Source organism: Hemitrygon akajei, chromosome 6 (assembly GCF_048418815.1).
Source record: "Hemitrygon akajei chromosome 6, sHemAka1.3, whole genome shotgun sequence".
Lineage (NCBI taxonomy): Eukaryota > Metazoa > Chordata > Chondrichthyes > Myliobatiformes > Dasyatidae > Hemitrygon > Hemitrygon akajei.
The window spans coordinates 19,651,278-19,678,763 of record NC_133129.1 but is presented as its reverse complement, the minus strand read 5'-3'; the positions used below and the strand labels follow the sequence as shown (position 1 = coordinate 19,678,763).

Sequence of the window (27,486 nt, the reverse complement as noted above, 5' to 3'; positions counted from 1 at the left end):
CAGCCCACTGACTCTCCCCCATCACCCACTGAATCCCCTCCCACAGCCCACCGACTCTCCCCATCACCCACTGAATCCCCTCCCACAGCCCACTGACTCTCCCCATCACCCACTGAATCCCTTCCCACAGCTCACTGACTCTCCCCCATCACCCACTGAATCCCCTCCCACGGCCCACTGACTCTCCCCCCATCACCCACTGAATCCCCTCCCCCAGCCCACCGACTCTCCCCCATCACCCACTGAATCCCCTCCCACAGCCCACAGACACTCTCCCCCCCACACACTGAATCCCCTCCCACAGCCCACCAACTCTCCCCATCACCCACTGAATCCCCTCCCACAGCCCACTGACTCTCCCCCATCACCCACTGAATCCCCTCCCACAGCCCACTGACTCTCCCCATCACGCACTGAATCCCCTCCCACAGCCCACCGACTCTCTCCCCCATCACCCACTGAATCCCCTCCCACAGCCCACTGACTCTCCCCCATCACCCACTGAATCCCCTCCCACAGCCCACCGACTCTCCCCATCACCCACTGAATCCCCTCCCACAGCCCACTGACTCTCCCCATCACCCACTGAATCCCTTCCCACACCTCACTGACTCTCCCCCATCACCCACTGAATCCCCTCCCACGGCCCACTGACTCTCCCCCCATCACCCACTGAATCCCCTCCCCCAGCCCACCGACTCTCCCCCATCACCCACTGAATCCCCTCCCACAGTCCACCAACTCTCCCCCATCACCCACTGAATCCCCTCCCACAGCCCACAGACACTCTCCCCCCCCACACACTGAATCCCCTCCCACAGCCCACTGACTCTCCCCACCACCCACTGAATCCCTTCCCACAGCTCACTGACTCTCCCCCATCACCCACTGAATCCCCTCCCACGGCCCACTGACTCTCCCCCCATCACCCACTGAATCCCCTCCCCCAGCCCACCGACTCTCCCCCATCACCCACTGAATCACCTCCCCCAGCCCCCAGCCCACTCTCCTTCATAGAGAGGAACAGACATCTTCACTTGCCAGCCAGTTCTCCGCTCACCTTTCTTCTTCCAGGAGATTGCAAGGAGGACACAGACTAGGAGCAGGAGAACCAGAACGACCAGCACGTAAATGAGAGAGTTTGAGTTTGGGTTTGAGTTTGCTGTGAGACAGAGAGCAGCTTTAACACCAGACCTCAGTACAGTGCTTCCATTTTCATTGTGCCCCAGCGGCTTTCTCCCGATCGATACTAGAGTTGTGGAGACACACTGTACAGCCCAACAGACCCTTCGGCCCGATGGTCCATACTGACCAAGGTCATCATCCAAGGTCCTATTTGCAAGCGTTTGGCCCAAAACCTTCCAAATCTTTCCTATTTCAGACTATTTATTCATTTAATTTTGTATCTTGTGGTAATTTTTATTTCTTACACTTCACTGCTGCCACAAAATGACAAATTTCACAAAATAGTTGTGTGATAATTAACTTGATTGTGATTCTATCGATGACCTGTCCCACTGTCTTTTAAAATGGGCGGCATTCATCATTACGGACGCCCTCCACCCAGGACATGTCCTCTTCTCATTGCTAATATCAGGGAGGAGGTACAGGAGCCTGAAGACTCTCACTCAATGTTTCAGGATCAGCTTCTTCCCTCCGCCATCAGATTTATGAACGGTCCGTGAACCCGTGAACACCACATCCATTTTGCTCTCTTTTTACACTACTTATTCATTTTTAGATATTTCTTATTGTAACTAACTTACTGTGAATTCACAGCTGCCTGTGGCAAAGAATTCCACAGATTCACCACTCTCTGGCTAAAGAAATTGCTCCTCATCTCTGTTCTAAAAGTACGCATCTCTATTCTGAGGCTGTGTCCTCTAGTCTTTGACTCTCCTACCATTGGAAATATCCTCTAAACATCCACTCTATCAAGCCCTCTCACCGTTCAAAAGATTTCAATAAGGGAACACCTTCATTCTTTTGAATTCTGGTGAAAACATCCTTGCTTTTATATTCTTCTCCTCTTGAAATGAATGTGAACATTGCATTTGCCTTCCTCACCACTGACTCAATAGTCAATAGTCAATCCTTTCATTTCTTTTACCAAAGTGCACGACCATACACTTCCCGACACTATTCCATCTGCTGTTTCTTTGCCCATTCTCCTCATCTGTCTCAGTCCTTCTGTAGCTCTCTACCTCCTCAAAACTACCTGCCCCTCATATCTTCATATCGTCTGCAAACTTTGCAACAAAGCCATCAATTTCATTATCCAAGTCATTGACACATGACGTAAAAAGAATCGGTCCCTACACAGACCCCTGTCGAAAACCACTAGTCACCAGCTGCCAGCCAGAAAGGGCTCCCTTTATCCCCACTCTTTGTCTCCTGCCAATCAGCCACTGCTTTATCCAAGCTAGTATCTTTCCTGGAATACCATGGGCTCATCGCTTGTAAAGCAGCCTCATGTGTGGCACCTTGTCAAAGAGCTTCTGAAAATCCAATACACAACATCCACCAATTCTCCTTTGTCTATCCTGCTTGTGAGTTCTTCAAAGAATTCCAACAGATTTCTCAGGCAAGATTTTCCCTTAAGGAAACCATGCTGACTACAGCCCATTTTATCATGTGCCTCCAAATACCCTGATATCTCATCCCTAAAAATCAGCTCCAACATCTTCCCAACCACTGAGATCAGACTAACTCACCTATAGTTTCCTTTCTTCTGTCTCTCTCCCTTCTTGAATATTGGAGAGAAATTTGCAATTTTCCCGGCTTCCAGAACCATTCCAGAATCTAGTGAATCTTGAAAGATCATTACTAATGCCTCCCCAATCTCAACAGCCACCTCTTTCAGAACTCTGGGATGTACAGCATCTGGTCCAGGTGATTTATCTACCTTCAGACTTTTCAGTTTTGCAAGAACCTTCTCTCTAGTAATGGTAACTTCACACACTTCATGACCCCTGACTCCTGGAACTTCCACCATACTGATACCATCTTCTGCAGTGAAGACTGATGCAAAATACTAATTCAGTTCATCCGCCATTTCATTGTCCCTCATTACCACCTCTTCTACATCGGTTTCCAACGGTCCAATATCCACTCTCGCCTCTCCTTTACACTTCAAATATCTGAAGAAACTTTTGGTATATACTTTAATATTATTGGCTAGCTTACTTTCATATTTCATCTTTACCTTCATAATGACTTTTTAGTTGCCTTCTGTTGATTTTTAAAAGCTTCCCAATTCTCTAACTTCCCATGAATTATTGCTCTATTATATGCTCCCTCTTTGGCTTTTATGTTCTCTTGTTAGTCACGGTTGTGTCATCTTGCTTCAGGATACTTCTTCCTCTTTGGAATGTATATACTTTGTGCCTTCCGACCTGCTTCCAGAAATTCCAGCCATTGCTGTTCTGCCGTCATCCCGGCGAGCGTTCTTTTCCAATCAATTCTGGCCAGCTCCTCTCTCATGCCTCTGTAATTCGCTTTGCTCCACTGAAATACTGATACAGCTGATTTAGCTTCTCAAATTCCAGGATGAATTTGATCATATTATGACCACTTTCCCCTAAAGGTTCTTTTAGCATAAGCTCTCTAATCAATTCTGGTTCATTACACAACACCTAATCCAGAATAGTTGATCCCCCAGTGGGCTCAACCACAAGCTGCTCTAAAAATCCATCTCATACGACTCTAGACTTTCCTCCTGTAATCCAGCACCAAGCTGATTTTCCCAATCTCCCAGCACATTGAAATTCCCCGTGATTATTGTAACATGCATTTTCTTTCTCCCGTTGTAATTTGAAGACCACATCTTTACTACTGTTCAGGGGGTCTGTATACAACTCCCATCAGGGTCTTTTGACACTTGCAGTTCCTTAGCTCTTTCCACAATGATTCAACATATACGCAGCTCAGGACACGAGTCACACCCTGCTCAACCTATCTTTGTCTGAGGTTTTATGAACATCTGCCTCCACAACCTCTCCACTAACTGTTCTGGCACTCTGGTTCCCATCCCCTGCAACTCCAGTTTAAACCCACCATGCAGCGTTAACAAACCTTCCCACAGGGATATTAATCTCCCTCCAGTTCAGGTGCAAACTGTCCCTTCTGTACAGGCCCACTTTCCCTGGAAGAGAGCCCGATGATCCAAAAATCTTACGCCCTTCCTCCTGCACCAACTCCTTAGCCACGTATTGAACTGTATAATCTTCCTAGTTCTAGCCTCAGTAGCACGTGGAACAGGTAGCAATCCTGAGATCACAACCCTGGAGTTCCTGCCCTTTAACTTAGCACCTGACTCCCGATGCAGAACCTCGTCACTCATCCTACCCATGTCATTGGCACCTACATGCTTCACGACCTCTGGCATCTCACCCTCCCACTCCAGAATGCTGAGGACTCGATCTGAGATATCCCGGACCCTGGCACCCGGGAGGCAATGTACCATCCGGAATAGTACAGCACATTACAGGCCCTTCAGCCCACAATGTTGTGCCAACCCTCAAACCCTGCCTCCCATATAACCCTCCACCATAAATTCCTCCATATACCTGTCTAGTAGTCTCTTAAACTTCACTAGTGTATCTGCCTCCACCACTGACTCAGGCAGTGCATTCCACGCACCAACCACTCTCTGAGTGAAAAACCTTCCTCTAATATCCCCCTTGAACTTCCCTCCCCTTACCTTAAAGCATGTCCTCTTGTACTGAGCAGTGGTGCCCTGGGGAAGAGGTGCTGGCTGTCCACTCTATCTACTCCTCTTAATATCTTGTACACCTCTATCATGTCTCCTCTCATCCTCCTTCTCTCCAAAGAGTAAAGCCCTAGCTCCCTTAATCTCTGATCATAATCCATACTCTCTAAACCAGGAAGCATCCTGGTAAATCTCCTCTGTATCCTTTCCAATGCTTCCACATCCTTCCTATAGTGAGGCGACCAGAACTGGACACGGTATTCCAAGTGTGGCCTAACCAGAGTTTTATAGAGCTGCATCATTACCGCGCGACTCTTAAACTCTATCCCTCGACTTATGAAAGCTAACACTCCATAAGCTTTCTTAACTACCCTATCTACCTGTGAAGCAACTTTCAGGGATCTGTGGACATGTACCCCCAGATCCCTCTGCTCCTCCACACTACCAAGTATCCTGCCATTTACTTTGTACTCTGCCTTGGAGTTTGTCCTTCCAAAGTGTACCACCTCACACGTCTCCGGGTTAAACTCCATCTGCCACTTCTCAGCCCACTTCTGCATCCTATCAATGTCTCTCTGTAATCTTTGACAATCCTCTACACTATCTACAACACCACCAACCTTTGTGTCTTCTGAAAACTTGCCAACCCACCCTTCTACCCCCACATCCAAGTCGTTAATAAAAATCACGAGAAGTAGAGGTCCCAAAACAGATTCTTGTGGGACACCACTAGTCACAACCCTCCAATCTGAATGTACTCCCTCCACCACGACCCTCTGCCTTCTGCAGGCAAGCCAATTCTGAATCCACCTGGCCAAACTTCCCTGGATCCCATGCCTTCTGATTGTCTGAATAAGCCTACCCTGTGGAACCTTGTCAAATGCCTTACTAAAATCCACGTAGATCACATCCACTGCACTACCCTCACCTATATGCCTGGTCACCTCCTCAAATAACACTATCAGGCTTGTTAGACACGATCTGCCCTTTACAAAGCCATGCTGACTGTCTTTGATCAGCCCATAATTCTCTAAATGCCCATAGATCCTATCTCTAAGAATCTTTTCCAACAGCATTCCCACCACAGACGTAAGGTTCACTGGTCTATAATTACCTGGACTATCCCTACTACCTTTTTTGAACAAGGGGACAACATTCACCTCCCTCCAATCCTCCGGTACCATTCCCGTGGACAACGAAGACATAAAGATCCTAGCCAAAGTTTCAACAATCTCTTCCCTTGCCTCATGGAGCAGCCTGGGGAATATTCCGTCAGGCCTCGGGGACTTATCCGTCCAAATGTATTTTAACAACTCCAACACCTCCTCTCCCTTAATATCAACATGCTCCAGAACATCAACCTTACTCATATTGTCCTCAGCGTCCATTACTGTCCGTTCCCCTAATAAATCCCCCATTACTACAGTGTGCCTCTTCTCCCCCCTTCCCTTCTGAGTCACAGAGGCTGACTCAGTGCCAGAGACCCAACCACTGTGACTTTCCTCTGTTAGGTCATCCCTCCCCACCCACCCCCCCTCCCCCTGACAGTATACCACTTTGAGGGGAATGGCCACAGGGGTACTCTCCTGCACCTTGGGTGTAACTACCTCTCTGTGTGACCTATCCATCACCCTCTCATCCGCCCGGATGATCCGGAGTTCATCCAGTTCCAGCTCCGACTCCTTCACGCGGATGGTTAGAAGCTGCAGATGGATCCACTTCTCACAGTTGTAGTCGTCAGGGACACTGGAGGTCTCCCTGCCTTCCCACATCCCACAAGAGGAGAATTCCACTATCCTGCCGGGCATCTCCATTGTCTCAGTTCAGCAGATATAAAGACGAGATGGAGAAACCTGAGCTTTTCTTTCCTTTGCTTTCTCTGAGTGAAGCCTCTCCTCACAGAAGCTTCAAAGAGCTAAAGCCTCAAGATCACCATTCCGACTGTCCACTCAGACGATGGCCGCTGCTCGTGTCCCTGCCTTCCTTCAATTTGCTCTAACTAATCAATCCCAAATGCCAAATGGTCACCGGTCAAAGCTCTGAACCTACAGTTGTACATCGAGTGGAAAAGCGACCTGCCAAAGGAGCTCAGTGGGTCGGCCAGCGTCCGTAGAGGAAAAGCAACTCTCAGCATTGCAGGTCAAGAGATTCGGCAAGTCTTCAGCAAGCACAAGAGGTGAATTGGTCGTCCATTCATTACTGACACAAGTAGTTGGGGAAGTGAAAAACTTTGTTGTCTGAGCAGATCATTTCATCACATCAGCCCACTGGGGCAGTACAGGGGACACAACAGCAGAGTGCAGAATAAAGTGTAACAACACAAATCACTACAGTATAACAACACTAATCAGTACAGGTAACAACACTAATCACTACAGTGTAACAAGATGAATCAGTACATTCTAACACAGTACAGGGGACACAACAGCAGAGTGCAGAATAAAGTGTGACAGTTACTGAGAAAGTTCAGTGCGGGCAGGCAGTGAGGTGCAGGGCCATAATGAAGTGGGTTGCCATGGTAGCACAGCCGTTAGCGTGACACTATGACAGCTCAGGGTGTCGGAGTTCAGAGTTCAATTCCTGCACCGTCTGTCAGGAGTTTGAACGTTCTCCCTGTGACTGCGTGGGTTTCCTCCGGGTGCTCCGGTTTCCTCCCACAGTCTAAGGATGGACCGGCTTGTAGGTTAATTGGTCATTGTAAATTGTCGTGGGTTCAATAGGTGGGTTTCTGGGTGGTGTGGCTCATTGGGTCGGAAGGGCCTGTTCTGTGCTGTACCTCTAAATGAATAAACAAATAAATAATGAGGTGGAGAGTCCATCTTATCGTACTGGGGGACCACTCCGTAGTTATAACTGTAGGATAAAAGCTGTCCTTCAGCCTGGTGATCCGTGCATCCAGGCTGTTGTACCTTCTGCCCAGTGGGAGAGGGCCGAAGAGAGAATGTCCAGGGTGGATGGGAGGGTCTCTGATTTTGCAGTCTGTTTCACAGAGACGGTGAGAAGTGTAGACAGAATCCATGGTGGTGGGCTGGCTTCTGTCTTGATGAAGGGGTTAACCTGTGAGGAGAGATTCAGTCGCCTGGGACTAAACTCTCTGGAGTTCAGAAGAATGAGAGGGATCTTACAGAAACATACAAAATTTTGAAAGGGATAGATAAGATAGAAGCAGGAAAGTTGTTTCCATTGGTAGGTGAGACTAGAACTAGGGGACATTGCCTCAACATTCAGGGAGAAGATTTAGGATGGGGATGAGGAGAAACTGTTTTTCCCAGAGAGTGGTGAATCTGTGGAATTCTCTGCCCAGCGAAGTATTTGAGGCTTCTTCACTAAATATATTTAAGAAACAGTTAGATAGGTTTTTACATAGTAAGGGAATTAAGGGTTATGGGGAAAAGGTAGGGAGATGGAGCTGAGTTTACGGACAGATCAGCCATGATCTTATTGAATGGCGGGGCAGGCTCGATGGGCCGGATGGCCGAATCCTGCTCCTATTTCTTATCTTCTTATGGATCAATGTGACAGGTTGAGCCCTGTAATCGTGTCCTGTCTGCCTCCTCCCCCCGACATTCTGCAGAATCACAATCGGGATTAGGATAATTTCACCGGCTTGTGTTTTGTGCAGCAGTACATTGCAATCATCATCATCATCGGTATGTGCTGTGTTGTGTGATGTGGGCAATCACAGTCTCTTAACCATGATGAATACACACAAAATGCTGGAGGAACTCAGCAGGCCAGGCAGCATCTCTGGAGAAGAGTAAACAGCTGACGTTTCAGGCTGACCCCTTCATCAGGACTCACACCCTGCAGAACAGGCCCTTTCATGAGTTCTGATGCAGAGTCTCAGCACAAAACATCGACTGTTTACTCAATTCTGGTGGGAGGAATGTTTGAAATTCTGAGATTGATGTGACTGTTGGGCCGTAGTTTATTTTGCTTTCCTTCAGTTTCTGTTTTCTTTCTTGTTGCTGATTGGTGGGTTGGGGTTCCAGAGGGACGATGTATTGTTTTTTGTGAGAGGGAGGGGTTAGGGATTGGTGTCTGATGTTCCTGTTGCTGATTGGTGGGTTGGGGTTCTAGAGGGATGATGTATTGTTCTTTGTGTGAGGGAGGGGTTAGGGATTGGTGTCTGATGTTCCTGTTGCTGATTGGTGGGTTGGGGTTCTAGAGGGACAATGTATTGTTTTTTTGTGTGAGGGAGGGGTTAGGGATTGGTGTCTGATGTTCCTGTTGCTGATTGGTGGGTTGGGGTTCCAGAGCAACGATGTATTGTTTTTTGTGTGAGGGAGGGGTTAGGGATTGGTGTCTGATGTTCCTGTTGACTTTTCTGTGTGGGGAGAGGGTGTTGGGTTTGGTGCTGTGGGCACTGTATTTTTTGAGAGGGAGGGGTTTGGATTCTTGGGGCTTTTGATCTTCTGATGATCGTCTTCCAGGTGGGCGATCTGTTGGCTTTTGTGCGAGGGAGGGAGGTGGGGGGGGTTTGAGGTTTGCAAGATTTTTCTTTTTCCTTTTCGTGTGGGGGTATTGACGTCTTTTCTTGTAACAAATCCCATGGTTTTTCTGGATATCATGGTTATCTGCAGAAGATGAATATCAGAGTTGTATTCTACATGAAAACTTTGACAATAAAATGAACGTTTGATCCTTTCCCCATAGACGCTGCCCGACCTGCTGAGTTCCTCCAGTATTTTGGTGTGTGTTGCTCTGGATTTCCAGCAACGGCAGATTTTCTCCTGTTTATGACCATGATTGTTCTTGGCAATTTTTCTACAAAAGTGGTTTCCATCACCTTCTTCTGAGCAGTGTCTCTACAGGACGGGTGAGCCCAGCCATTATCAATACTCTTCAGAGATTGTCTGCCTGGTGTCAGTGGTCGCATAACCAGAATTTGTGATCTGCACCAGCTGCTCATACGACCATCCACCACCTGATCCCATGGATTCACGTGACCCTGATTAGGGGCTAAGCAGGGGCTACACCTCACCCAAGGGTAAAGTGAAGGTTAGTGGAGGGTAGGAGTGTCTTACACCTCCTTTGGTAAAGCCGTATCTTCACCCTGACACCCTGTTATACATTGCAATACATATTAATTAAAAACTGTAAATTTCAATAAGAAATATATACCTACATGTATAATTTTAAATTAAATAAGTAGAACAAAAAGAGGGGAAAAAAGGAAACAAAGTGAGCTAGTCCTCACTTTTCTGATTGTCCATTCAGAAATCAGCAGAAAGGAAGAAGCTCTTCCTGAAACATTGAGTGTTCATCTTCTCTGGGAAGCTTCCTGATCCTCCGTTAGAACTCCACTCATTCCTCCCAGGCTCAGGCAAGGCCCCGCCAGGGGGCCCGTTGAAGGTCTGGGGGCCACCCTGTGTGAGGGACCGTCTGAGATGGAGATGTGGTGGGGAAATGGAATTCATCACCAGCTGAGGCTGGGAGTGGCCGACATAACATTCATCCCCAGAGTCTGGACACAGAATACAATGGGTGCTGGAGGTTCCGACCCATCCCTGAACACTGCAGAAGATGCCGAGATGGTGTGGGAGAGAGCAGAGGCCTCTGTGGACGTGCTGGAGTCGGTAGTGGGTTGGGGACAGGCCCCTCCCATCGGTGCTGCCTTCCTCTTTTGCTCAGTGCTGCCTCCCAGTGTTCACTTAGTGAGAGACAAGCTGGACCAGGACAATATCCAATCTACCATCCAGCTCCAAGCCAGACCACTCAGGAACTTGGGCTATATTATGTCTTTTTGTGACTGTATGCTTTTCTGCGATCGTAACGATGTGTACTGTGTGCTGTTGCTACTCTGCTTTACACCTTGTCCCTGGAGATGTGCTGTTTTGTTTTGCTGTATGCACATGTGGCTGATTGACAATTAAACTTGAACTTGAATGTGGCAACGGGTTCTTTTCCGGGTCTGATCTACAGTCAGATCTCACTCGGAGACAGACAGATAAACACGGGGGTGGGGTTGATTAGAGAAAGGATAATGGTAGCAGGCTTCCCCCCACCCACCACTAAAACCCTCCCCATGCCCTGCAGAATGTGTCAATGATTTCTTACCTGGGGTTACCTGCAGCTGGATCTCACTCTGGATCACATGGATATACGGGGGTTTGACGTCGTCTCCTTTGGGCCAATGATTATGCTGGCTTTTCCTGAACTCAGCCAGACACAGGTAGCTGTGACTGTCCTCCGCTCTCAGCTGCTTTATCCTGGTCGAGGCGTTTCCATGCTCTGGGTCCTCGACGAGCTCGTACCGAGTCACTCCGTTTTCCACAGACCACGATCCATTTTCACAACGACTGAAGGTGACGATGTGTCGGTAGGGATCCTTCCTCATCCACGTCACCGTGTGTGCGGTGAGTCGTCTCGGCTGAGGCCGTGTGAACACACAGGGTAACGTGGCCGAAACTCCTTCAGTCCCGTTCAGCACTGGAACACTCTCGCCGGGAGCTGAGGGAAGGCAGGTGCCTGAATAAATCAGTTAACCCCCACCAAACATGTTTAACCACTGACAAAATTTCCAGCCAACAAAACAATAAATACTCCCCTCAGTGACCACCAGAATGAAAAGACCCCCACATGTGTCTCACTGATTGCAAACCATTCAAACTAGGGAAATGCTTTCGAATATAAAACAGCCCCATTGGACTGGAGGCAGAGAAGCCTAAATCTCACACCACCACGTTCAGGAACAGCTAATTCCCTTCAACCATTCAGTTGTTGAACCAACTGACACCATCACTAATCAGTGGAGTGTAACAAGACCAATCAGTACAGTGTAACAACACCAATCAGTGGAGTGTAACACCAATCGGTACAGTATAACAACACCGATCAGTACAGTATAACAACACCAATCAGTACAGTGTAACACTGGCCATTACAGCACAAATCAATACACTGCAACAACACCAATCAGTACAGTGTAACAACACTGATCCGTACAGTGTAACACCGATCAGTACAGTATAACACCAGTCAGTTCAGTGTAACAAGACCAATCAGTACAGTGTAACACTGGCCATTACAGTGAAACAGCACAAATCAATACACTGCAGCAACACCAATCAGTACAGTGTAACAACACTGATCAGTACAGTATAACAACACCAATCAGTACAGTGTAACAACACTGATCAGTACAGTGTAACACTGGCCATTACAGCACAAATCAATACACTGCAGCAACACCAATCAGTACAGTGTAACAACACCAATCAGTACAGTGTAACAACACCAATCAGTACAGTGTAACACTGGCCATTACAGCACAAATCAATACACTGCAACAACACCAATCAGTACAGTGTAACAACACTGATCAGTACAGTATAACAACACCAATCAGTACAGTGTAACAACACTGATCAGTACAGTATAACAACACCAATCAGTACAGTGTAACACCAGTCAGTTCAGTGTAACAAGACCAATCAGTACAGTGTAACACTGGCCATTACAGTGAAACAGCACAAATCAATACACTGCAGCAACACCAATCAGTACAGTGTAACAACACTGATCAGTACAGTATAACAACACCAATCAGTACAGTGTAACACTGGCCATTACAGTGAAACAGCACAAATCAATACACTGCAGCAACACCAATCAGTACAGTGTAACAACACCAATCAGTACAGTGTAACACTGGCCATTACAGCACAAATCAATACACTGCAACAACACCAATCAGTACAGTGTAACAACACTGATCAGTACAGTATAACAACACCAATCAGTTCAGTGTAACAAGACCAATCAGTACAGTGTAACACTGGCCATTACAGTGAAACAGCACAAATCAATACACTGCAGCAACACCAATCAGTACAGTGTAACAACACTGATCAGTACAGTATAACACCAATCAGTAGTGTAACACCAATCAGTACAGTGTAACAACACCAATCAGTACAGTGTAACAACACCAATCAGTACAGTGTAACACTGGCCATTACAGCACAAATCAATACACTGCAACAACACCAATCAGTACAGTGTAACAACACTGATCAGTACAGTATAACAACACCAATCAGTTCAGTGTAACAAGACCAATCAGTACAGTGTAACACTGGCCATTACAGTGAAACAGCACAAATCAATACACTGCAGCAACACCAATCAGTACAGTGTAACAACACTGATCAGTACAGTATAACACCAATCAGTAGTGTAACACCAATCAGTACAGTGTAACAACCCTAGCCATTACAGTGTAACAACACCAGTAGATACCGTCACTGTACGATGTCATTTCAGTGTAACAACACAAATCAGTAGTGTAACAACACTAGTCACTACTGTGCAATAATGCTAATGACTAAAGTGTAACAACATTAACCAGTACCGTGTAAGAACATCAGTCACTACATTGTAACAACACTAGTCACTGTAGTGTGACCACTCTATTCACTAAAGTGTAATAACACTACTCACTACAGAGTAACATCTCTAGTCACAACAGCATAACACTAGGCATAACAGTGTCATAGCACTAGTCACTGCAGAATTATAGCACTACTCAGTACAGTGTAAAAACGCTAGTCACTGCAGTATAACAACACTAATCAGTACAGTATGACAACACAATCACCACAATGAAACAACACCAGTCAGTATTGTATAACAACACTAGTCACTATACTGTAACAGCCTAATCAATACAGAGTAATAATACTGATCAATACAGTATAACAACACCAGTCAGTCCAGTATAATGGCATTAGTCACTAACTTATTAACTTAGTTGTGGGAATATTTTGCATTATGAGCTGTGTGAGATGTGATACTGTAGATGTTTTCTGGGTGCACCGTGATCCAGAGGAACGCTGTTACATTTTGTTGTGGAGATGTACACTCAAATAACAATGAACATGATCTTCATCTGTACTTGAATCTCCTCTACACTGAACCCACTCCAGTGTGATACTTACCGTACTGAAAGTGTTCAACAGGCAGAGCTGGTGTGTTTGAGAAGGAATTCTACACTGAACCCACTCCAGTGTAATACTTACCTTACTGAAAGTGTTCAACGGCCTGAGCTGGTGTGTTTGACCGGGAATTCTACAGTGAACCCTCTCCAGTGTAAATACTTACTGTACTGAAAGTGTTCAACTGCCTGAGCTGGTGTGTTTGACAGGGAATTCTACAGTGAACCCTCTCCAGTGTAATACTTACTGTACTGAAAGTGTTCAACAGCCTGAGCTGGTGTGTTTGAGAAGGAACTCTACACTGAACCCTCTCCAGTGTAATACTTACTATACTGAAAGTGTTCTACAACCTGAGCTGGTGTGTTTGAGAAGGAATTCTACAGTGAACCCTTCTTTCTACAAAGATAGTGCACTGATCTGTTTACTGTTTACCTGTGCTGCAAACTACATGCATTCTCAGTTATACTTAAAGAGTAGGGGTCTCAGGATAGATCCTTGTGGCACTCCACTAGTCACCGACCTCCAGGCAGAATACTTTCCTTCCACTACTACCCTCTGCTTTCTTCCTGTAAGCCAATTTTTTATCCAAACAGCCAAGGTTCCATTGATTCCATGCCTCATGACTTTCTGGATGAGTCTCTTGTGGGGGACCTTGTCAAATACTTTGCTAAAATCTATGTAGACCACATCTACTGCCCTACCCTCATCAATTTCTTTTGTTACCTCTTCAAAAAACTCAGTCAGGCCCGTGAGGCACGACCTTCCCTTCACAAAGCCATGTTGACTATCCTTGAGTAGACTGTACCTCTCCAAATGCTCAGAGATCCTATCCTTAAGAATCCTTTCCAATAGTTTTCAGAGCACCGACGTAAGACTCACCGGTCTCTAGTTCACAGGATTCTCCCTCTTAACATTTTTAAACAAGGGGAGTTACATTTGCCATTCTCCAATCCTCCGGCACCTTCCCTGCAGCCAAAGATCATAGCTACTATCCCAGTGATTTCTTCTCTCACCTCCCACAGCAACCTGGGGTATATCACGTCCGGTCCTGGGGACTTAACAATTTTGATGTTTTTAAGAAGATCCAATACTTCTTCCTTAATCTCCACATTGTCCAGCGAACAGACCTGTTTCTATTTCGACCTCACCCTGATCAAGGTCCTTTTCACTTGTGAATACTGAAGCAAAGTATTCATTTAGGACCTCCCCAACCTCCTCCGCCTCCAGGCACATGTTGCCCTCTTCATCCTTTAGTGGCCCCACCTTTGTTCTCGTCATCCTCCTAATCTTCACATATGCATAGAACGCCTTGGGGTTCTCTTTAATCCTACATGCCTAGGCCTTCTCATGCCCCCTTCGAGCTCTCCTAAGTCCTTTCTTAAGCTCCTTCCTGGCTACCCTATATTTCTCATGAGCCCCTCCTGCTTCCTGCTTCTTATATCTAACATATGTTTCCTTCTTCCTCTGGACGAGTTGCCTCACGTGTTTCGTCAGCCACGGTTCCCTTTTCCTATCATTTTTTCCTTGGCTCAGTGGGACAAACCTATCCTGAACACAGCACGTGGTCCCTAAACTTCCTCCACATTACTTCTGTGCTTTCACCCTTGAACATCTGTTTCCGATTCACTCTCGCTAGTTCCTGCCTCATCCCTTCATTGTTAGCCCTTCCCCAGTTAAGCACTTTCCCATTTTGTCTGTTTTTATCCTTTTCCTTAGCTATGCTGAAGCTAAGGGAGTTGTGATCACTCTCACCAAATGCTCCCCCACCAAGAGGTCTGTCACCTGACCAGGTTCATTACCCAGAACTAGATCCAGTATGGCCTCTCCTCTCATCGACCGGTCCACATACTGTGTCAGGAATCCTTCTTGAACACACCTGACAAATTCAGCCTCATCTATCCCCCTTGCAGTCAGGAGATGCCAGTCAATGTGAGGGAAGTTGAAATCACCCATAACTACAACCCTGTATTTCCTGCACCATTCTAAAATCTGCCTGCTTATCTGCTCCTTGGTGTCCCGAGGGCTATTTGGGGGCCTATAGACTACTCCCAGCACAGTGATCGATCCCTTCCTATTTCTGACTTCCACCCAGACTGACTCAGTGGACACTCCCTCTGCAGTGTCCTCCCTTTCTATAGCCGTGATACTATCCCTGACCAGTAATGCTACTCACCGCCCCCTTTCTACCTCCCATCCTGTTCCTTTTAAAACACCTAAACCCTGGTACCTGCATCAGCCAATCCTGCCCTTCCTCCAGCCAAGTTTCAGTAACGGCCACAACATCGTAGTTCCATGTACTGATCCATGCTCGAAGTTCATCCCCTTTATTCCTAATACTCCTAGCATTGAAATAGACACATTTCAACCCCTCTAACTGGCTACATTTATGTTTTGTCCCCTGCCTGTCCTTCCTCACCAACTCAGAACACATAGCATCATGCCCTTGTCCTTCTACCCTAATCTCTGCACTCACATTCTGATTCCCACCCCCCTGCCAAACTAGTTTAAACCCTCCCCAACAGCTCCAGCAAACCTGCCCGCCAGGATATTGCTCCCTTTCCAGTTCAGGTGCAGCCCGTCCTTTTTGTACCGGGCAGACATTCCCCAGAAGAGATCCCAATGATCCAGAAATCTGAACCCCTGCCCCCTGCACCAACTCTTCAGCCACGCATTCATCTGCCATAACTTCCTGTTCCTACCCTCTCTGTCTCGTGGCACAGGCAGCAGTCCCGAGTTTACAATAGACAATAGGTGCAGGAGTAGGTCATTCGGCCCTTCTAGCCAGCACCGCCATTCACTGTGATCATGGCTGATCATACACAATCAGTACCCAGTTCCTGCCCTCTCCCCATATCCCTTGACCCCGCTATCTATAACAGCTCTATCTAACTCTCTCTTGAATGCATCCAGAGACTTGGCCTCCACTGCCTTCTGGGGCAGAGCATTCCACATATCCACCACTCTCTGGGTGAAAAGGTTTTTCAGCATCTCAGTTCTAAATGGCCTACCCCTTATTATTAAACTGTGGCCTCTAGTTCTGGAGCCCTGAGGTAATCTCTCTAGAGTAGGTTACATGGTCAGCACAGCATTGTGGGCCGAATGGCCTGTAATGTGCTGTAGATTTCTGTTTCTATATTCTCTGTAAGAGAGGATCACTGATCCTCCAGGTTCGGGGGTTCAGCTCAGGGTAACAACCCTGACGGGTAAAACAATGTTGTTATGGAAACAGCAATGGAGAATCCTTCGACATCTGAGTGTGACGGTATTCCTGAGTCCCACTCGGGAATTGTATGACTGACAGCAGTGAAAACTGAGAGGAAGCTACTGACACGATGAAGGAAGCCCTGAATGCTGCCAGAGATGGAGGCCCTTCATTGCTGACTGAAATGGCAGCAGCGTCACGGACCGGGGGGAGGGGGAGGGGAGAGGGGGAGAGGGAGAGAGGGAGGGGGGGAAGGGGGAAGGGGAGAGGGGGGAAGGGGGAAGGGGAGAGGGGGGAGGGGGGAGAGGGAGAGGGGGAGAGGGAGAGGGGGTAAGGGGGAAGGGGAGAGGGAGAGGGGGAGAGGGAGAGAGGGAGGGGGGAAGGGGGAAGGGGAGAGGGGGGAAGGGGGAAGGGGAGAGGGGGAGGGGGGAGAGGGAGAGGGGGAGAGGGAGAGGGGGTAAGGGGGAAGGGGAGATGGAGAGGGGGAGAGGGAGAGAGGGAGAGGGGGAGAGGGAGAGGGGGAGAAGGGGGGAGAGGGAGAGGGGGAGAAGGGAGAGGGAGAGGGGAGGGGGAGGGGAGGGGGTAAGGGGGAGGGGAGAGAGGGAGAGGGGGAGGGGGGAGAGTGGGAGAGGGGGGAGGGGAGAGAGGGAGAGGGAGAGGGGGGAGAGAGGGAGAGGGAGAGACTCTTAAACACACGGATGTTGTAGAAATGGAGGGATATGTGGGAGGCAAGGGGGCTAGACTGATCTTGGAGCAGGTTTAAGGGTCAGCAGAACATTGTGGGCTGAAGGGCCTGTACGGTGCTGTTGTTCTATGTGCTAGTGCACATGACAATCACATCTATTTGACATGATTATCCTGCAAAATGTACTTGCAAATTATGAATAAAATGAGTTTTCAGGGAGATAAAATGTGAAATGATTAGTGTAGTTTTACAACTCAATGCTTAAACATCGGTCCTCACCTCTCACAGACAGATCTGTTAGAACCACCGTTTGAAAGCTGCCAACATTGAGCTCCACCCGGCACCGATACCGACCATCGTCACTCCGCTTCAGACGCTCCACCATTATCGAGGCATCTCTCCGACTGAGGTTCCCCACGAATCCGAACCGCCCTCCTCCAGCCTCCTGTGTCGTTGTATCGCACCCGGAGGGGCCGGAACCGGGATATGTGCACTTAAACACCGGTTTTTTAGCACCTGATTTCTCCCTGTACCAGATCACGGAGCCGTTCAGGGCGACATCAGGAGATGTGTCGGTGAAAGTACACGGTAACACAGCGGAGGCTCCTTCCACCGCAGAGACCACATCAGCGCCGGACATTGACCAACCATTGAACGAATAGTCTGCAGAGAGAGAGAGCGTGAGAGTGAGTGAGTGAATGAGAGAGAGTGAGATAGAGATAGTGAGATAGAGAGAGATAGTGAATGAGTGAGAAAGAGAGTGAGTGAATGAATGAGAGAGTCAGAGAGAGATAGTGAATGAGTGAGAGTGAGAGAGAGAGAGAGAATGTGAGTGAGTGAGTGAGAGAGAGACTGAGATAGAGAGAGATAGTGAATGAGAGAGGAGGGAGAGAGAGGCAGTGATAGAGAGAGAGAGTGAGAGTGTATGTGTGAGTGAATGAGAGTCAGAGAGAGACAGTGAGATAGAGAGATGTAGTGAATGAGTGAGTGAGAGAGAGAGATAGAGATAGTGAATGAGAGAGGAGGGAGAGAGAGAGGCAGTGATAGAGAGTGAGTGAGAAATTGAGAAAGAGAGAGAGAGAGAGAGAGAGAGAGTGAGGTCGATATTTGAACAACAATCTGCTGAAGGAATTCAGTGGTCGAGCTGCATCTGTGGGTGTGAAAGGACGTTGAAGTTTTGGTTTGCATCGGGACTGATAGAGTGTCGAATGGCCAGAGGGAAAGGGGAGGTGAGACAGGAGGCTGAGGGGATAGATGGACTGAGGAGGATGAGTCTGGAATCTGAGGTGATTGATGGACTGAGGAGGGGTGAGAGAGGAGTCAGAGGTGATAGAGGAGGGGTGGGACAGGATACTGAGGTGATTGATAGATTGAGGAGGGTGGGACAGGAGTCTCATGTGATTGAGGAGGGGTGAGACAGGAGTCTGAGGGGTTGGATAGATTGAGGAGGGTGAGACATGGGTCTGAGGTGATTGAGGTGAGGTGTGAGTTTAAGGGCAGGTTGTGCTGGGTAGGGAAGGGGGAAGGGAGATGGGAGATGTGGTAAGTGGTGAAAGATGGAGAAGAGGGAAGGAAAGGAGATTCAGATGGAGAGAGGTGATTGTAATCAGTTGTTTGAGGGAGGGCCACCAAGGGCTCACTCTCCAGCCTGATACTCTGAGATGAGAATGGGACCCACTGGGGGAGATGTGTCTGGCAGGTGGAACCGGGTCAAGAGTGGGGAAGGTGGGGAAAGTGGGTGAAAACTCTGGGAAACAGACATGGAGTTTCACTACTGTCACGAGTGGATCTTCAGATGTCAGTGGGCCTGACGACCATCAAACCAGGGGAGTGGGTTACAGACTGGGCCCTGACATTGGGGAGGGGAATCAGAATCAGGTTTAATATCACCGGCATCTGTCGTGAAATTTGTTGTTTTGCCACAGCTGTACAGTGCAAAGCATAAAATAAAAACTATTATTTACAATAAATATATATAAAAATTCAATTCGATAAGCAGTGCAAAGGTTTTGCTGTTGTCCGGGTGAGCCAAGGCCACGTGAGAAGCCAGTGAGATTGCATCCACTGTAGACCTGTTGTGGTGACGGGCAAATTACCATGGGCCCAGGCTCTTCCTGAGGCAGGAGTGGATTCCAGCCAAGACCAACCTCTCGAGGCATTTCATGGCAGTAGATGTGAGTGCCACTGGGTGATGGTCGTTAAGGCAGCTCACCCTGCTCTGCCTGGGCACCGGTATGATGTTACCCTTTTGAAGCAGGTGGGGCCTCTGACTGCAGCAGTGAGGGATTGAAGATATCCTTCATCTTTCCCAACAGTTGATCGACACAGGCTTTCAGCGATCTTCCAGATACACCAGCAGGGCCTGACAACTAAATGATCAGTAATGGATAGCCAGGACTGGGAACAGGCTGTGATCCATAGGAGGGTCCAGGCTGGGGGGTTTATATGTGCAATAATGGATACTCAGGAGTGGGCTACACGCTGTGGTCTGGTGCTGTAGAGACCGGAGTGGGGGTTACGTCAGAATCAGAATCAGATTTAATACAGAAACAATAGAATAGACAACGAGATTGCATCACTGGCGTATGTCATGAAATTTGTTGTTTTGTGGCAGCAGTACAAGGCAATGTATAATAATAAAATCTATAAATTACAGTCAGTGCATATAAAATAAGGAAAGGAAATAAACAAGTTGGGCAAAAAGAGTGAAAAAATTCTGAGGAAGAGCTCATGGATTCATTGACCATTCAGAAATCTGATGGCGGAGGGGAAGAAGCTGTTCCTGAATCGGTGAGTGTGTGTCTTCAGGCTCCTGTTCCTCCTCCCTGATGGTGGCAATGAGAAGAGGGCATGTCCTGGGTGCTGGGTCCGTAATGATGGATGCCGCCTTTTTGAGGCGTTGCATTTTGAAGGTGTCCTGGGTGCTGGGGACACCAGTGCTCACGATGGAGCTGACTGAGTTTATAACTTTCTGCTGGTCTTTCTGACCCTGAGCAGTGGCCCCACCAGACCAGACAGTGATGCAGACAGTTAGAACGCTCTCCAGGTATATCTGTAGAAATTTGCCAGTGTCTTTGGTGACAAACCGATTCACCTCAGACTCTTATTGAAATATAGAGCGTTACAGGCTGGGGTCGAGTCAGGGTTTCGGGGGTTTGTCATTCTCTCTCCATGCACACGTTTCCACCATCGCACCTAATGAGTCCTATTCTCACACGGCTCATCCTCGTGCTCTTCACATACTTGTACAATGCTTTCCTTAATCCTGATCACCAAGGTCTTCTCATTCTGGTTCTCCTAATTCCATTTTTAAGCTCCTTCCTAGCAACCTTGTAATTTTCTACAGCTCTAACAGTACCTAGTTTCTAGAACCTTTTGTAAACTTTTCTTCTTAACTAGATTTTCTACATCCTTTGTTCACCATGGTTCTTTAACCCTACCAACCTTTCCCTGCCTCAGTGGAACATACCTATGCAGAACTCCATGCAAATGTTCCCTGAATATTTGCCACATTTTGGCCGTGCATTTCCCTAAGAACATCTGTTCTCAATTTATGCTCCTATGTTCCTGCCTGTTACGTACCCGCAATGGTTTAAATGAGCAGCAATAGTCCACACCTGGAGTCTGGTTTTGATGTTGAAACCACTATCTTCATTAGTATCTATTTAATATAGCAACGTAAACCAGAATAATCAAAAGTTAACAGTGTTATGAGTATCCATATGTGTAAATATAACTCCCAAACTATTGAGCTCGGGGTGGGGGGGCACCAGGCTTAAAATCGTGAGATGGTGAGGTATGAAAGTTCAGTTCATCCACAGATTAAATGATGTGAAAGAGAGATTTGTAATCCAAGGTGAATGTCGAGAGAGGGCATTTATGTCGTATTCTACAGGTTCCATGGTGGTAAAACAGGGTAACAACTGGTGTAGGTTTTATCCGTCGTCGTTCCAAATCCACTTACGAATTATCACCAATAGTAGCTTATCACAGGGGTACCGTCTTCAAAGGGAACTACCACCAAGGCAAGGGTTAACACATAGGTAGATTCCACAAGGTTGCCCCCAGTCACACAATGTGATAGCCACTTATCAACGTGCTGGGTCAATGCTCAACCCACCCTTGTGGGCACTCGGAAGTTCCAACCAGTGACCCCTTAGTCACTGGCTTCCTTCCCTTGTCCGACTCCAACTGCGACTGACTGTGTGTGAGTGAGTGTCCTTGCTTAAATCAAAACAAGCTGCAGAGTTGAATAGTTCCGCCCCTCTCTCTCTCTCTTAGTAAGAATCAAACAGGAGCCGAGAAAGCTGGTGGCTGACGTCACTCAGGCACTCTCTCTTAAAATGACAGTCCACGACAAGATAAACCTAGGGGTTCATCACACTACCTAACAGCATCATATTTCCCCCAACCCCAATTACGTGTTTTCCCAAATTGTCTGCTCCTATTCCTCTCCAGCGCTGTGGTGAAGAAGACAGAGTTGTGCTCATTACCTCCAAAATGCTCTCCCACAGAGAGATCTGACACCTGACCAGGTTCATTTCCCAATACCAGATCGAGTACAGCCTCTCCTCTCATTGGCTTATCTACATATTGTGTCAGAAAGCCTTCCTGAACACACCTAACAAACTCCAGCCCATTAAACCCCTCTCTCTAGGGAGATTCCAGTCAATAGTAGGAAAGTTAAAATCACCAGTCACAACAACCCTATTATTAGAATAATCTGCCTATCTGCTCCTCGGTATCCATGTTACGATTGCAGGGTCTATAAAAACACCCAGTAGAGTTATTGCCTCTTTCTGTTTCTGACCTCCACCCACACTAACTCAGTAGACCATCCCTCCATGACCTCCTCCTTTTCTGCAGCCATGACACTATCCCTAATTAGCAATGTCATGCCCCCAGCTCTTTTGCCTCCCTCTCTGTTCTTTTTGAAACATCTGAAGCCTGGCATACTCAGCAGCCAAGTCTGAGTATTCCTATTCCTATTCCTATTCCTGAGACATCCAAGTCTCTGTAATGGCCACAACGTCAATGTACTGATCCACGCTCTAAGTTAATCGGCCTTGTTTATGATACTCCTTGCATGAAAATAGACACATCTGAAACCAAAAGGCTGAGTGCATCTTCACTCTAACATCTGCCCATCCTTCCTCACAAACTCACTACTGTCTCTACTTGTGCTCCAACCTCCCCATCCTCTGCCGCTTCACTTCAGTTCCCAACCCCCTGCAAATCTCATTTAAACCCTCCCCAACAGCTTTAGCAAACCTCCCCACCAGGATATTGGTCCGCCTCAGATTCAAGTGCAACCCGTCCTTTTTGTACAGGTCATACCTGCCCCAGAATAGGTCCTAATGATCCAAAAATCCTTCAGCCACATATTGATCCTCCATCTCATTCTATTCCTATACTCACTGTCGTGTGGCACAGGCAGCAATCCCGAGATTACTATCTTCAAGCTCCTGCTTCCCAGCTTCCTTCCGATCTCCCTGTATTCTGTTTTTAGGACCTCCACCCTTTTTCTGCCTTTGTCATTGGTACCAATATGTACCACGACCTCTGGCTGCTCACCCTCCCATTTCAGGATATTGTGGACTGCCCCCGTCCTTTCCAGCCCAAATCGATGACTGTACATTCCTCTCAGTAGTTGATGCCTGATCTGCTGAATTCCTCCAGCATTTCCTGTGTGTTACTCCACAGGGCACAGCTTCAGCTTAGAGGGACGTACCTTTAGAATGGAGATGAGGAGGAATGTCTTTAGCCAGAACGTGTTGAATCTATGGAATTTATTGCCAGAGATGTTTGTGAAGGCCATCATTGGGTGTATTTAAAGCAGAGGTTGATAGGTTTTTGACTTCTAAAGGCATCAAAGGTTACATGCAGAAGGCAGGAGAATGGAGTGAAAAGGGATAATGAATCCTTCTAACATTTCGAGTTGCTACAGTAGTACAGCGGTTAGTGTTACACTGTTACAGAGCCAGCGACCAGGGTTCAATTCCCACAGTTGCCTGTATGGAATTTGTATTGTCTCACTGTGACCGTGTGGGTTTCCTCCAAGTGCTCTCCTTTCCTCCGACATCTTAAAGACCTACTGGTTAGTAGGTCAATTGGTCACATGGGTATAATTGGATAGCACGGACTTGCTGAACCAGAAAGACCCATTACTCTACAAGAAGTCTGAAACTCTCAAAACTAAATCAGACATGGATGAACGTGCAGCAGAGTCAATGGGCCAAATGGCCCGGGTCTGCTCTTGTTGCCTATGGTCCTATGTTTCAGCTGTATTAAACTTTGGTCAGACTGCACTTGGAGCATTGCACACAGTTCTGGTCACCCGATGTCGAGGGTGTCGAGTCTAGAGAGGGTGCAGAACAGGTTCACCAGGGTGAGCCTGGATTAGAGAGCATAAGGAGAAGTTGGACAAATGAGTTGTTTTTATCTTTTCATCCTTCGCCCTCCTGAAGAAGGGTCTGGCCCGAAACATTGACTGCTTCTTCCCCTGCATAGATGCTTCCTGACATGCTGAGTTCCTCCAGCATTTTCTGTGTGTTACTCTGGATTTACCGCATCTACAGAATCCCTTATGCCTCATTTTGCTCCACAATGAGGTCTCTTAAAGGAATGCCAATTCTGAAGGGCGGCACAGTTAGCGTAACGCCTCACAGTGTCACCAGTCAGGGTTTGATTGTTGTGGTTGTCTGTGGGGGTTTTTGATGTTCTCCCCTTGACTGCCTGGGTTTCCTTCGGGTGGTCCAGTTCCCTCCCACATTCCACACACATGGTTAGGGTCAGTAAATTGTGTCACGTTGGCACCGGAAACGTGGTGACATTTGTGGGCGGCCCCCAGTACATCCTCAGGCTTCATTGGGAGATTGAGATGGGGGTCAAACTATGACCATGTCCAACAAGACAGAGTTACTTACATTCCCAGAGCAGAACTGGCTAATATGAGAGGGTCTAATTTTAAGGTGACTGGCAGAAAGTATAGGGAGTAAGTTTTTGACAGAGAGTGGTGGGTGTGTGGAACATCCTGGTGGTCGTAGAGGCTGAGACATTAGGGACACTGAGATAGACACACTGATGGAAGAGAAATGGAGGGTTATGTGGGAGGGAAGGGTTAGATTGATCTTGGAGCAGGATAAAAGATTGGAGCAACATTGAGAGCTGAAGGGTCTGTACTGTGCTGGACCGTCCAGTGTTCTCTGCGTCCTTTTGGTATTCAATAGATGGACACAAGTGTGAAGCAGAACAAAACCATTGTTACTCTGGATCCAATGCAAATACAATAAAATAAAGAGCACAATAATAATAACACAATAAATATAAACACTGTATATACGATAGTTTCTGTACATAGATTGATATATAGATTGACAGATAGACTTTATGTCCATAAAGTGACTCCAGGCTCAGGAGTGTCTGTACTTCAGGTGACTGACAGGAAATGATAAAGTTGTCATTCATATGGAACTTTATGTATATATAATCAATCCACGTATATAAGCTGTCTAATGTACTAATACTTAATGTGTTCTTTCGTATTATAAATTATTATGTTATTCTTATTCAACGTCAATATAACATCCCAACTCTGTACTCAATATGTCTTCACCAACATCTTGTACAACTACAACATCACACAACCCAGGACAACAGTGACCACTTGAGCACCCAGTCAGTACTCCCTCCTTCCACCGCCAGTGCACAGTGGCCGCGGTGTGCGCCGTCTACAACACGCAACGCAGTTACTCGCCCTGCTATTCCAGCAGCCACCACCACTCCACATCAGGGTATCGGGTGGATGTGAACACCACCACCTGCAGGCTCCCCTCCCAAGTATATTCATTTACTGAGGCACAATGCAGAATAGGCCCCCTCCGGCCTTTTGAGCCGTGACGCCCAACAACCCGAGCCTAATCACGGGACAATTCACAATGACCAGTTAACCCACCAACCAGTAGGCAGTGGGAGAAAACCAGAGCACCCGGAGGAAACCCATGAGGTCACAGGGAGTTCAGAGTTCAGAGTTCAATGTATATATATAGATTATACAACCTTGAGATTTCTCTCCTTACAAGCAGCCACAGAACAAAGAAACCCAAAAGAACCTATCATTGCTACAGTCCTGATCGATAAGTTACAGAACCTGGGCCTCAGTACCTCCCTCTGCAACTGGATCCTCGAATTCCTAACCGGAATGCCACAATCCGTGCAGATTGCTAATAACATCTCCACCTCACTGACAATCAACACTGGTGCACGTCAAGGATGTGTGCTTAGCCACTGCTCTAGTCTCTCTGCACCCATGACTGTGTGGCTCAAACACCATCTATAAATTTGCTGATGATACAACCATTGTTGGTAGAATCTCAGGTAGTGATGAAAGGGCGTACAGGAGTGAGATATGCCGATTAGTGGAGTGGTGTCGCAGCAACAACCTTGCACTCAACATCAGTAAGACCAAAGAGCTGACTGTGGACTTCAGAAGGGTAAGACGAGGGAACACAAACCAATCCTCATCAAGGGATCAGAAGTGGAGAGAGTGAGCAGTTTCAAATTCCAGGGTGTTTCAAAACATCGGAGGACCGAACCTGGTCCCAACATGTCGATGTCATTACAAAGAAGGTATGACAGCGGTTATATTTCACCAGGAGTTTGAGGAGATTTGGTATGTCACGTAAAAGACTCGCCAATCTCTACAGATGTACGGTGGGGAGCATTCTGACTGGCTGCATCACCGCCTGGAATGGGGGGTGGGGGGCTACAGCATAAGATGGAAGGAATCTGCAGAGAGTTGTAAAATTACTCGGCGCCATCATGGGCAGTTTCCAACACATCTTCGAGGAGTGGTGCCTCAGAAAAGCAGCATCCATCATTAAGGACCCCCATCACCCAGGACATGCCCTGTTCTCATTGCTACCACCAGGCAGGAGGTACAGGAGCCTGAAGACACACACTCAGCGATTCAGGAACAGCTTCTTCCCTCTGCCATCCGATTTCTGAATGAACAATGAACCCTGAATACTACCTCATTACTTCTTTATTTCTGTTTTTGTGCTATTATTTAACTACTTTATACACATATATACACTGACTGTGATTCAGTTTTTCTCTGTTATTAGGTATTGCATTGTACTGCCGCTACAAAGTTAACAAGTTTCACAACATATGTCGGTGATATTAAGCTTCATTCTGATTCTGAAGACCGTCGAACAGCCAATGTGCAAAGGGGAAAGATCGTGAAAACAATAAAAATAAGCAAATAGCATTCAGAACTGAAGAACGTACAGACAGCGGCGAGAATTGAACCTGGGTCACAGGGAATGTAAAGCATCACGCTAACCACCACACTACAGCTTCGCTCCAAATTCATCACCACCCAGGCTTGGAATTGTGCCTGGCCTTTAACTGGGCATCAAACTTGGACGTCTCTTCCCAATAGTACTGGGGTTCATCGTCACCAGAAGGCAGTCCACCCCAGCACTCAGGGAAGGACAGGGTCCCAACAACAACCCTCCACTGGCAGAACCAACGTCCAAATAGATCGCGCTGCACCAGAAAGTAAAACGAGCCTTTAGGAGAGAGACAACGGGGAGATAGGGGACAATGGAAAACACCTACTGTATCCCCGGACTGAGACGGACAACAGGACCGTGCAGAGACAAACCCGGAGAGAGAGCATTTCCAGCGCTTCAGTGTGGAGTCCTCTCACACTTCAGTTCTTTCTTTATTCTCTCGCTGAAATACAGAAGCTGCTCGATTTGCTGCTTCACTTCCTCAAAAAAATTCTCAGGAACTGTCGAAGTTAGTAGGTGGCAGGAAGTCATTTCAAACACAGTGCATTTTCTCATGACGGTAGTTACAAACTCTTCGCGTTTACTGGAAGCAAATTTTATGCAAGTACGATGCTGTGGAAAAGTCTTAGGCACATACATATATATAGCTC

The 27,486-nt window shown here is 47.2% G+C and overlaps 1 protein-coding gene across 1 annotated transcript; it reads right to left on the bottom strand.

The window, feature by feature from the left end:
- Positions 1-980: 980 nt before the first annotated feature.
- Positions 981-27,267, bottom strand: LOC140728803 (uncharacterized). The gene is made up of 4 exons (XM_073047759.1): positions 27,162-27,267; positions 17,817-18,200; positions 10,772-11,164; positions 981-1,162 (listed from the first exon to the last, which is right to left on the bottom strand). The coding sequence occupies exons 1-4, from the start codon at positions 27,220-27,222 to the stop codon at positions 981-983; spliced, it is 1,020 nt and encodes a 339-aa protein (XP_072903860.1). The 5' UTR covers positions 27,223-27,267.
- Between the last annotated feature and the right edge of the window lie 219 nt (positions 27,268-27,486).

What these genes read in the sequence shown, in the direction of transcription:
- LOC140728803 (XM_073047759.1), bottom strand. Translation starts at nt 27,222, where the DNA reads ATGCTCTCTCTCCGGGTTTGTCTCTGCACGGTCCTGTTGTCCGTCTCA. An exon ending in CGTCTCAGTCCGGGGATACA is followed by an intron (nt 18,201 to 27,161) that starts GTAGGTGTTTTC and finishes CTCTCTCTGCAG; the next exon opens with ACTATTCGTTCAATGGTTGG. An exon ending in CCAGCTGCAGGTAACCCCAG is followed by an intron (nt 1,163 to 10,771) that starts GTAAGAAATCAT and finishes TCTGTCTCACAG; the next exon opens with CAAACTCAAACCCAAACTCA.